The 13,011-nt window shown below is 40.8% G+C and overlaps 1 protein-coding gene across 1 annotated transcript; it reads left to right on the top strand.

Annotated features, from left to right (window-relative positions):
* The first annotated feature begins 9,814 nt into the window (after positions 1-9,814).
* Positions 9,815-10,404, top strand: LOC119306734 (late embryogenis abundant protein 2-like). The gene is made up of 2 exons (XM_037582879.1): positions 9,815-9,923; positions 9,996-10,404. The coding sequence occupies exons 1-2, from the start codon at positions 9,880-9,882 to the stop codon at positions 10,225-10,227; spliced, it is 276 nt and encodes a 91-aa protein (XP_037438776.1). The 5' UTR covers positions 9,815-9,879; the 3' UTR covers positions 10,228-10,404.
* The last annotated feature ends 2,607 nt before the right edge of the window (positions 10,405-13,011 follow it).

Raw genomic sequence — 13,011 nt, 5'->3', positions numbered from 1 at the left:
CTACATATAATATCAGAAATGCTACAGAGGTCCCACTCACTTTCTTGTAAATACAGGCTTCTCCAAAAGTCTGTATAAAACCATATGCTTTGATCACACTATCAAAGCATTTATTCCAACTCTGAGATGCTTGCACCAGTCTGTAAATGGATCGTTGGAGCTTGCACACTTTGTTAGCATCTTTTGGATCGACAAAACCTTCCGGTTGCATCATACAACTCTTCTTCCAGAAATCCATTCAGGAATGCAGTTTTTACATCCATTTGAAAAATTTCATAATCATAAAATGTGGCAATTGCTAACATGATTCGGACAGACTTAAGCATCGCTACGGTTGAGAAAGTCTCATCGTAGTCAACCCCTTGAACTTGTCGAAAACCTTTTGCAACAAGTCGAGCTTTGTAGACAGTTATATTACCATCAGCGCCAGTCTTCTTCTTGAAGATTCATTTATTCTCAATAGCTCGCCGATCATCGGGCAAGTCAACCAAAGTCCATACTTTGTTCTCATACATGGATCCTATCTCAGATTTCATGGCTTCAAGCCATTTTGCGGAATCTGGGCTCATCATCGCTTCCTCATAGTTCGCAGGTTCGCCATGGTCAAGTAACATGACTTTTAGAATAGGATTACCGTACCACTCTAGTGCGGATCTTACTCTGGTAGACCTACGAAGTTCAGTAGAAACTTGATCTGAAGATTCATGATCAATATCATTAGCTTCGTCACTAATTGGTGTATTTGTCACAGGAACCGGTTCTTGTGATGAACTACTTTCCAGTAAGGGAGAAGGTACAGTTACCTCATCAAGTTCTACTTTCCTCCCACTCACTTCTTTCGAGAGAAACTCCTTCTCTAGAAAGGATCCGAATTTAGCAACGAAAATCTTGCCCTCAGATTTGCGATAAAGGTGTACCCAATTGTCTCTTTTGGGTATCCTATGAAGACACATTTCTCCGATTTGGGTTCGAGCTTATCTGTTTGAAGTTTCTTCACATAAGCATCGCAGCCCCAAACTTTAAGAAACGACAACTTTGGTTTCTTGCCAAACCACAGTTCATAAGGCGTCGTCTCAACGGATTTTGATGGTGCCCTATTTAACATGAATGCGGCCGTCTCTAAAGCATAACCCCAAAACGATAGCGGTAAATCAGTAAGAGACATCATAGATCGCACCATATCCAGTAAAGTACGATTATGACGTTCGGACACATCATTTCGTTGTGGTGTTCCGGGTGGCGTGAGTTGCGAAACTATTCCGCGTTGTTTCAAATGTAAACCAAACTCGTAACTCAAATATTCTCCTCCACTATCAGATCGTAGAAATTTTATTTTCTTGTTACGATGATTTTCTACTTCACTCTAAAACTCTTTGAACTTTTCAAATGTTTCAGACTTGTGTTTCATCAAGTAAATATACCCATATCTGCTCAAATCATCTGTGAAGGTGAGAAAATAACGATACCCGCCGTGAGCTTCGACATTCATTGGACCGCATACATCGGTATGTATGATTTCTAACAAATCAGTTGCTCGCTCCATAGTTTCGGAGAACGGCGTTTTAGTCATCTTGCCCATGAGGCACGGTTCGCAAGTACCAAGTGATTCATAATCAAGTGATTCCAAAAGTCCATTAGTATGGAGTTTCTTCATGCGCTTTACACCGATATGACCTAAACGGCAGTGCCACAAATAAGTTGCACTATCATTATTAACTTTGCATCTTTTGGCTTCAACATTATGAATATGTGTATCACTACTATCGAGATTTAATAAAAATAGACCACTCTGTAAGTGTGGATGACCATAAAAGATATTACTCATATAAATAGAACAACCATTATTCTCTGATTTAAATGAATAACTGTCTCGCATCAAACAAGATCCAGATATAATGTTCATGCTCAACGCTGGCACAAAATAACAATTATTTAGGTCTAAAACTAATCCCGATGGTAGATGTAGTGGTAGCGTGCCGACCGCGATCACATCGACTTTGGAACCATTTCCCACGCGCATCGTCACCTCGTCCTTAGCCAATCTTCGCCTATTCCGTAGTCCCTGTTTCGAGTTGCAAATATTAGCAACAGAACCAGTATCAAATACCCAGGTGCTACTGCGAGCATTAGTAAGGTACACATCAATAACATGTATATCACATATTCCTTTGTTCACTTTGTCATCCTTCTTATCCGCCAAATACTTGGGGCAGTTCCGCTTCCAGTGTCCAGTCTGCTTGCAGTAGAAGCACTCAGTCTCAGGCTTAGGTCCAGACCTGGGTTTCTTCTCTTGAGCAGCAACTTGTTTGCTGTTCTTCTTGAAGTTCCCCTTCTTCTTTCCTTTGCCCTTTTTCTTGAAACTGGTGGTCTTATTGACCATCAACACTTGATGCTCCTTCTTGATTTCTACCTCCGCAGCTTTTAGCATTACGAAGAGCTCGGGTATAGTCTTGTCCATCCCTTGCATATTATAGTTCATTACGAAGCTCTTGTAGCTTGGTGGCAGTGATTGAAGAATTCTGTCAATGACACTATCATCAGGAAGATTAACTCCCAGTTGAATCAAGTGATTATTATACCCAGACATTCTGAGTATGTGTTCACTGACAGAACTATTCTCCTCCATCTTACAGCTATAGAACTTATTGGAGACTTCATATCTCTCAATCCGGGCATTTGCTTGAAATATTAACTTCAACTCCTGGAACATCTCATATGCTCCATGACGTTCAAAACGTCGTTGAAGACCCGGTTCTAAGCCGTAAAGCATGGCACACTGAACTATCGAGTAGTCATCAGCTTTGCTCTGCCAGGCGTTCTTAACGTCGTCAGTTGCATCTGCAGTAGGCCTGGCACCCAGCGGTGCTTCCAGGACGTAATTCTTCTGTGCAGCAATGAGGATAATCCTCAGGTTACGGACCCAGTCTGTGTAATTGCTACCATCATCTTTCAACTTAGCTTTCTCAAGGAACGCATTAAAATTCAACGGAACAACAGCACGAGCCATCTATATACAACAAACATAGACAAGCAAAATACTATCAGGTACTAAGTTCATGATAAATTTAAGTTCAATTAATCATATTACTTAAGAACTCCCACTTAGACAGACATCTCTCTAGTCATCTAAGTGATCACGTGATCCAAATCAACTAAACCATGTCCGATCATCACGTGAGATGGAGTAGTTTCAATGGTGAACATCACTATGTTGGTCATATCTACTATATGATTCACGTTCGACCTTTCGGTCTCCGTGTTCCGAGGCCATATCTGTATATGCTAGGATCGTCAAGTTTAACCTGAGTATTTCGCATGTGCAACTATTTTGCACCCGTTGTATTTGAACGTAGAGCCTATCACACCCGATCATCACGTGGTGTCTCAGCACGAAGAACTTTCACAACGGTGCATACTCAGGGAGAACACTTCTTGAAATTTTTTTAGTGAGAGATCATCTTAAAATGCTACCATCATTCAAAGCAAGATAAGATGCATAAAGGATAAACATCACATGCAATCAATATAAGTGATATGATATGGCCATCATCATCTTGTGCTTGTGATCTCCATCTCCGAAGCACCGTCGTGATCACCATCGTCACCGGCGCGACACCTTGATCTCCATCGTAGCATCGTTGTCGTTACGTCATCTATTGCTTCTACGACTATCGCTACCGCTTAGTGATGAAGTAAAGCAATTACAGGGCGTTTGCACTTCATACAATAAAGCGACAACCATATGGCTCCTGCCAGTTGCCGATAACTTCGGTTACAAAACATGATCATCTCATACAATAAAATATAGCATCACATCTTGACCATATCACATCACAACATGCCCTGCAAAAACAAGTTAGACGTCCTCTACTTTGTTGTTTGCAAATTTTACGTGGCTGCTACGGGCTGAGCAAGAACCGTTCTTACCTACGCATCAAAACCACAATGATAGTTCGTCAAGTTAGTGCTGTTTTAACCTTCGCAAGGACCGGGCGTAGCCACACTCGGTTCAACTAAAGTTGGAGAAACAGACACCCGCTAGTCACCTGTGTGCAAAGCACGGCGGCAAAACCAGTCTCGCGTAAGCGTATGCGTAATGTCGGTCCGGGCCGCTTCATCCAACAATACCGCTGAACCAAAGTATGACATGCTGGTAAGCAGTATGACTTACATCATCCACAACTCACTTGTGGTCTACTCGTGCAAATAACATCAACTCATAAAACCTAGGCTCGAATGCCACTGTTGGGGAACGTAGTAATTTCAAAAAAATTCCTACGCACACGCAAGATCATGGTGATGCATAGCAACGAGAGGGAAGAGTGTGTCCACGTACCCTCGTAGACCGAAAGCGGAAGCGTTATGACAACGCGGTTGATGTAGTCGTACGTCTTCACGATCCGACCGATCCAAGCACCGAACGTACGGCACCTCCGAGTTCAGCACACGTTCAGCTCGATGACGATCCCCGGACTCCGATCCAGCAGGGTGTCGGGGATGAGTTCCGTCAGCACGACGGCGTGGTGACGATGATGATGTTCTACCGACACAGGGCTTCGCCTAAACACTGCAACGATATGACCGAGGTGGAATATGGTGGAGGGGGGCACCACACACGGCTAAGGAACGATCAAAAAGATCAACTTGTGTGTCTAGAGGTGCCCCCCTGCCCCCGTATATAAAGGAGGGAGGGGGAGGTGCGGTCGGCCCCCTAGGGGTGCGCCTGGAGGAGTCCTACTCCCACCGGGAGTAGGACTCCCCCCTCTTGCCTTGGTGGAGAAGGAAAGGGGGGAGGGGAAAGAGGAAAGGGGGGCGCCGCCCCCCCATCCTTGTCCTATTCGGACTAGGGGGAGAGGGGGCGCGCGGCCTGCCCTAGCCGGCCCTTCCTCTTCTCCCTCATGGCCCATGTAGGCCCATTAACCCCCGGTGGGGTTCCGGTAACCCCCCGGTACTCCGGAAAAATCCCGATTTCTCCCGGAACGATTCCGTTATCCAAATATAGGCTTCCAATATATCAATATTTATGTCTCGACCATTTTGAGACTCCTCGTCATGTCCGTGATCATATCCGGGACTCCGAACAACCTTCGGTACATCAAAACATATAAACTCATAATAAAACTGTCATCGTAACTTTAAGCGTGCGGACCCTACGGGTTCGAGAACTATGTAGACATGACCTAGAACTGTTTCCGGTCAATAACCAATAGCGGAACCTGGATGCTCATATTGGCTCCTACATATTCTACGAAGATCTTTATCTGTCAAACCGCATAACAACATACGTTGTTCCCTTTGTCATCGGTATGTTACTTACCCGAGGTTCGATCATCGGTATCCAATACCTAGTTCAATCTCGTTACCGGCAAGTCTCTTTACTAATTACGTAATGCATCATTCCGTAACCAACTCATTGGCCACATTGCTTGCAAGGCTTATAGTGATGTGCATTACCGAGAGGGCCCAGAGATACCTCTCCGACAATCGCAGTGACAAAACCTAATCTCGAAATACGCCAACTCAACATCTACCTTTGGAGACACCTGTAGAGCTCCTTTATAATCACCTAGTTACGTTGTCACGTTTGGTAGCACACAAAGTGTTCCTCCGGTAAACGGGAGTTACATAATCTCATAGTTTCAGGAACTTTGTATAAGTCATGAAGAAAGCAATATCAACATACTAAACGAGCAAGTGCTAGGCTAACGGAATGGGTCAAGTCAATCACATCATTCTCCTAATGATGTAATCTCTTTAATCAAATGACAACACATGTCTATGGTTAGGAAACATAACCATCTTTGATTAATGAGCTAGTCAAGTAGAGGCATACTAGTGACATTAAGTTTGTCTATGTATTCACACATGTATCATGTTTCCAGTTAATACAATTCTAGTATGAATAATAAACATTTATCATGATATGAGGAAATAAATAATAACTTTATTATTGCCTCTAGGGCATATTTCCTTCAAGTACGTCTCCTATGCAGGTTATCTACAGGTGTACCGGTACGCTCCATTTATGATCGTCTCTACAACGTGTGAAGAATCAAGACCTATTTACGAAGGTGTGTACACACTTGAAGCGCATGGCGAGGGATACTTTTACGCACATGGATGACAACATGATCTTAGAATTGGCCCTCCTGCAGTCTAGGTGTCATACAAACTCATTTTCTTGTATTTCGTTTTTTTTTTAGTTTGGCTGTGTGCATCTCAGTTCTGCAGAGGTCTGGTGTAGTGATTAAAAATTTAAGTAATAACACATCCTTTATCGAGAAAATATGTCTAGCGATGTGTCATTGGGATGTGAATGCACCCATGACACGGGGCCGAATACACCTACATGCTCATACGGCGAGGTAGATCCTATTTGCCTAGCGACTGCGCGTGCGCTTCCCTCTTCGTGCTGCCTATGTTTGGCCTAGCTAGCACTTCCGGTTTTTGGAAGGTCCCAGAACCTTCCCAAACCGGTTCTACATTTTTCTTTAATTTTTTTTATCTTTTTCATTTTCGTTTTTTTCTCTTTCCTTTTTCCATTTTCATTTTCTTTATTTCTCATTTTCTCATTTTTCTTTCCAAATTTATTTTTTTAATAAAATTTGTGGAAAAAATTATAATCCGTGAACATTTTTTGAAATTCAAATTATGATCATTCAATTCAAAATTTTGTTCATAAAAATAAAAGAATTTCATGAATTTCCAAAAGAATCATCATATTTAAAAAATGTTCATCAAATTCAAAAACTCTTCACGAAGTGAAAATTTGTTCATAAATTACAGAAAAATGTTCACGCAATTTAAATTTTGTTCATCAAATATAAAATATTTTCATCCAAATTCAAATCTGTTTCAACAAAATAAAAAAATGTTGATTTATGAGAAATGTTGAACACTTTTCGAATTTATGAACATATTTTGAAATTGTTGAACATTTTCAGGTTGAGAACATTTTCTTGAAATGTATGAACATTTTTTGTTTCACAAACATTTTCTAGAAATTCGTGAATATTTTGACTCAGTGATCAGTTTTTGAATCAATGAACTCTTTTTGCCATTTACAATCCTTTTTATTTTGGGCTGATTTTGAAAAAGATTCTTGCTCATTTTTTGAATTAACAAATTTTTTGTTGAAATTCAAACATTTTTTCGATATGTGAACATTTTTTTTAAAATCATTAACATTTTTCTAAACCAGAACTTTTTATGATTTGTGAAACATTTTTTGAAATGTGGAACTTTTTTGAAATCCCAAATTATTTTAAAGATGGAAAAAATAAAACAGAAAAAAAGCAAAAAAATATATGAAAAAACAGGGGGTTCTTCCGGTCAGCGCGTCACGTGCGGTACAGGAGCTGTCATACGGCGCTGGCTGCCAGCGCATCACGTGCGGTACAGGAGGCCCCATACGGCGAGGGAGCTCCTGTTCGGCGCCTGTTGCGCCCTAACAGTAACCTGGCGCACACTACAGCACCCTGTTGGGTTGGCCCGTGAAGGCACTGTGCAGCGAATCTATGGCACAAAAACCGCGAAAAACTTGCCTTCTCCAGGACTCGAACTCACGTCACTGAGTCTTGAATTTCCAAAAGAAATATCATATTTAAAAAATGTTCATCGAATTCAAAAAATCTTCACAAAGTGTAAATTTGTTCATAAAATAGAGAAAGATGTTCACGCAATTTAAATTTTGTTCATAAAATATGAGATATTTTCATCCAAATTCAAATCAATTTCTACAAAATAAAAAAAATTATTTTTGAGAAATGTTGAACATTTTTCGACTTTATGAACATATTTTGAAATTCGTGAACATTTTTAGTTTGAGAACATTTTCTTGAAATGTATGAACATTTTTTGTTTGACAAACATTTTTTTGAAACTCAAGAATATTTTGAATCAGTGAACAGTTTTTGAATCAATGAACTCTTTGTTGTCATTTACAATATTCTTTTATTTTGGGATGATTTTGAAAATATTCATGCTCATTTTTTTGAATTAACAATTTTTTTGTTCAAAACTTCAAATTCAAACATTTTTTCATTATGTGAATATTTTTTAAAAATAGTAAACATTTTTTTAAACCACGAAATTTTATGAGTGGTGAAACATGTTTTGAAATGTGGAACTATTTTGAAATCTCAAAATATTTTAAAGATGAAAAAAAAAGCTAAAACAATATGAAAAACAGGGGGTTGCTCCGGCCAGCGCGTCACGTGCAGTACAGGAGCTCCCATACAGCGCTGGCTCGTTCACCAGTGCATCACGTGTGGTACAGGAGCTCCCATACGGCGAGGGTGCAGTATAGGAGCTCCCATACAGCGCTGGCTCGTTCACCAGCGCATCACGTGCGGTACAGGAGCTCCCATACGGCGAGGGAGCTCCTGTTCGGCGCCTGTTGTGCCTGAACAGTAACCTAGCACACACTACAGCACCCTGTTGGGTTGGCCCGTGAAGGCGTTGTGCAGCGAACCTATACCACAAAAAACACGCAAAACATTGCCTATTGCCTTCTCCAGGATTAGAACTCACGTCACTGAGTCTGTATCCAAGCCTAGCTAACCACTAGAGCAACTAGAGGCTTCTGATTGATAATAGCACCAACCCTATAAGAACAAATGTGTTCGCCATATTTATTGCAGAATACCATCTATTATGTCACTTAGATTTTTGAATTATTTAGGAAAATTGAGAATTTAGAAAGTTCATCAGTTTTTTAAGAAAATTTGACAAACTTAAAAAAAGTTCTTCAATTGTGAAAATAGTTCATGAAAACAAAAAAACAATTAACGCCAATAGAAATGTGCAACTATTTTGAAAAAAGTTCATGAAAAAGGAAAAAAAAGGTCAACGCTTATGGAAAAGTTCATCAATTTTGAAAAAAAATCACCAAGTTTGAAAGAAAGTTCATCAAATTTGAATAAAAGTTCATCAATTTTAAAAAAGTTCGCTGAGTTTAATAAAAGTTCAACAAGTTTCAAGAAAAGTTCATCTTTTTTATAAAAAAACATTGATTTTTTTTAAATATCATCAAGTTTGAGAAAAGTTCAGCGGGTTTAAAAAAAGTTCATTAATTTTGAATAAAGTTCATCGAATTTGAAGAAAAAACCATCAATTTTGAAAAAAGTCATAGAATTTGAAAGAAGTTCGTCAATTTTGAGAAAAAGTTTATCAATTTTGAAGAAAAAAATCAAGAATTAAAAATAGTCAAACTAAGAAGAAGAAAAAGGAAAAAGAAAAGATAAAACTAGAAAGAATAAAAGAAGGAAAAGATGTAATCACGTGAGAATTGGTGGCGGGATGGTTAGTGCTTGCTAATTCAGAGAAGGAGGTCACGGGTTTGAGTGGCAGCAGAGCCTTGTTTTTTGTGTGTTTAAAAAAAAGAAAAAAAAATGTAAATGGGCCGGCCCAGCGTGGAGGGGGGTATGCGCTCGTTGCGAAAACACTTATAAATTTGCCATACGGCGATACGTTTGGCTGTTTTGCGATTTGTGCAAACTCCCAGCAACATGCAGCACATGGAAGATTGACATATGCCGTGAGCCTTGTCACGCTCCATGATGCAGCACTCGTACACTAGATGATTGATATAGTTAAGTCACAGCTCACTAGGCTAACCATAATTTGCTCCGCACATAATGAACGGATATCAACAAACATGTGTTCCTACATGTGGTGGACAGAGAGGCTGACTCCCATTTTTACCTCCGACATGTTCTAACAGCCATACATCCTCATTGCTCCTTGTTTGGCTCCTTCCCATAATAACCTGGCAATGTCATTTTATGTTTCTCTGTCCCACCGGAAACCGAAAACCAGAAGAAAGGGAGGGCAAACAACGCGAAAGGGAATTGCCTCCGTTCGTCCGATCCCGATCAGATGGCCCGGGTTGTGTCCAGCTGTGCCGCCCTCGTGGCGCAAAGGTCTTCCCCAAAACTGTGCAAACGTACATGTCCTTTCATTTCGATCCAACCTGACGCCGAACTCACATGCAGGAGGGGATTTTCCGCCGCGATAACCGCCATCGATGTGTCAGCGAAGAAGGTCGAGGAGAAGGCGGTGAAGTTGGGTATGGCGGCGACAGAGGACACGACGAAGGACAAGACGGCGTTCTGGGAGCCGGACCCCAAGACCGGCGACTACCGGCCGGTGACCAGCACCAAGGAGGTGGATCCGGCCGACCTGCGCGCAGAGATGCTCAAGCGGAGGTTGCTGCAGCAGCAATGATGCGCGTGCTGCAAACACGCTACCGGCCCATAGGTTCATACCGTCATGTACAACAAAACGTTAACGGGCGTGCTAAACTATATTTACTAGGTGCCATGTCGGACAACGACTTGTCAGGAAATTGCTTCCTGTAAGTATGTAAGTCTTCAACAGACACTTACACATTTACTTGTTCTACGCAAATCGTCCAAAATTTCCCAGTGGTTTCGCACACCACGACAATATTTCAGCAGTTTGATTACGGGAATTGCCACTGTAGCAACTTCTGAGTGCTCAGCATGGGGTACCTTACATCTAACAGCCTCGTAATTGAATTCAATCAAATTCATTTGCTATGGAAACCTTTTAATCAAAGAGGAGGCCCCTACTCTCTTTACCAGGGAGAAGATGCAAGTTTCCAACAACTATTTTGAACGAACAGCCTTCGACATCTCCAAGTTGTATGTTGTCTATGATCCGATTCGCACATGCCATGAACACACTCAATACGGCAATACAGGCAGCACAAGGACACTAGTGGCAACTCACTTGTGTCTCGACTTTGCAACCCACTGTCATGACCGTTTCCAAGCCCGCAAGTGTTTCAACCACCGAACCTTTTTTTGTCCTAACAGGTTCAGGCAATGTTTCGAGAATGTATTCATTTTTCTAAAAAAATTGAATGAAAAGGATCTTTCCCTCGATTTCATTAAAGAAACCAAATAGTCATATCATACAGCCAAGACACAAACACCGCTAAGTTTAAGAAAGACAAGGATGGCAACAACTCCCAAAACACGCACACACACCCTCACACCTGCGAATACAAGTAAAGAGGGATATGCAATAGAACACCCATCGAAACTAGATCAAAACGCGCTCCAAATGCGTTTTACTCCATTTACCCCCCTCAGCCACTGTGTGACAGCAGTTTCAACCATCTTCCAATCTTGGGATCCAAAATGCCCACTCCCGCCGTGCTTGAAAGATTTCACTGGCGACTCGATCCAGCAGTTGTGCGCCCCGTTGTAGCTCCAATTTTGCGTCCTACCTCAACAACAAGAGATTCCATTCATTAATCAAATGTGACATTTTATTCCAATGAGACAGCCAAACATCTTGAAAGCAAGCTGAATTTCTGGTTTTCCAGATACTCCTGATTAGAGCAGCAACCCCAACAGAAATTATCTTTTTTTCCAAGGCTATCCCTCCAAGCCAGACATTAAAGCATGTGTCCATGTCAGAGAAATTACAGGAAGTCCCTACATTGTAACTCACCACACTCCACATGTATCTAGCAAGGGGGCACTGGAAGAAAGGTACGATTAATCGATTCTGTTCTCCCACAAAACAAACACTGTTCTTCACATCCCCCCCCCCCACGCAAGATAACATACCTGGTCAGGATACTTTTTTTCAAGACCAGTCACATGAATGTTCTAACTCTAAGGGGGGTTGACTTTCCACAGGAATCTATTAGTACACTTCTCCCCAATCTGTAAGGCAGAGTAAAAAAATTTGAGAGTAAAGACTCCTGATACAACCAACGTCCAAGATAGCTTATCCTCTTCATGATTCAAAGCAACTCGGCCATAGAGATCTGACAAATTCTGCCAGTGAACTGCCTTATCCCCAACCAAAGCTCTACGAAAACTGAGGTTAGCAAGGACAGAAGATAAGGCATCATTGACCGTTATGTGTAGATTTTGTGAAATATTATACAAACTAGGGAGAGTAGTGGAAAGACATTCTTTCCCTATCCATTTATCTTCCCAAAATCTAGTTTTCTTCCCATTTCCCACACAAAACCTGCAACAAGATATAAACAGGTATTTACACTTTAGCAGGCTTTGCCAAAAGTGTGAGTCACCTTGTTTTTTTATGTACTTGTCCAAAAGTAGAATTTTTTTTATATATTTGTCCCACAAAATTCTATGCCATAATCCTTTTTCATTAAAAAGTTCCCGCAACCACTTAGACAGGAGGGCAATATTTATAATGTCCATGTTTAAAATTTCCAACCCACCTAAATCTTTAGGTCTACATACTCTATCCCAGGGCACTAAATGATACTTCTGTTTATCCTTTTCACCACTCCACAAAAGCTAGCTCTAGGTCTATCCAAATTCTTCATCAGACCACTAGGAATCCCATAGAAGGAAAGCATGAAGAGGACTAAGCTAGTCAAGCAAGAGTTACTCAATGTTGTTCTGCCAACAATATTGAGAACTCTTCCCAACCAGCCACCCGTTCTCTTTTCTATTTTACCAATGGAAGGGTTCCAATCACTTTTCTTCAACCTTTTTTTTATCTACTAGGATGCCTAGATATTTAAAAGGCAAAGTACCTTTTTTTACAAGTTAATATCTATTCAAATTGTTTTGTTCTTTCCTCTTCCATGCCAACACAGATCACTTCACTTTTATGGAAATTGATTTTCAAACCAGAGATAATTTCAAACAAGCTCAGGATTTTAAATTTCACATTTCTAGGTTGAGCTAAATCATCTTGGAATAATACAATGGTGTCATCTGCATATTGCACAATGAACACATCATTATCCTTATGATTTTTAGCAAGCCCACTGATCAGACCTTGTTCCACTGCGCTGTCAAACAAAGTTGCCAAATTATCTACTGCGAGATCAAAAAGCAGAGGGGACATAGAGTCCCCTTGCCTCAACCACTGTTTTAAAATATGGTCCAATCTCACCACACCTTAAAAGCTACCTTACCTCCAGAAATAGTTTTCATCACCCAATCAATCCATTTATCAGGATTTTTTTCATTTAAGTGTTTGAAAGAG

The sequence above is a fragment of the Triticum dicoccoides genome, chromosome 1B (genome assembly GCF_002162155.2).
Source record: "Triticum dicoccoides isolate Atlit2015 ecotype Zavitan chromosome 1B, WEW_v2.0, whole genome shotgun sequence".
Classification (NCBI taxonomy): Eukaryota; Viridiplantae; Streptophyta; class Magnoliopsida; order Poales; family Poaceae; genus Triticum; species Triticum dicoccoides.
Note: the sequence above shows the minus strand (reverse complement) of the source record. Positions and strands in the feature narration are given on the sequence as shown.

Excerpts from the sequence above, each read along its gene's own strand:
- LOC119306734 (XM_037582879.1), top strand. The coding sequence starts at position 9,880 with ATGGCCCGGGTTGTGTCCAGCTGTGCCGCCCTCGTGGCGCAAAG. Across the intron at positions 9,924-9,995 it reads GCCGCCCTCGTGGCGCAAAG|GAGGGGATTTTCCGCCGCGA; the intron begins GTCTTCCCCAAA and ends ACTCACATGCAG.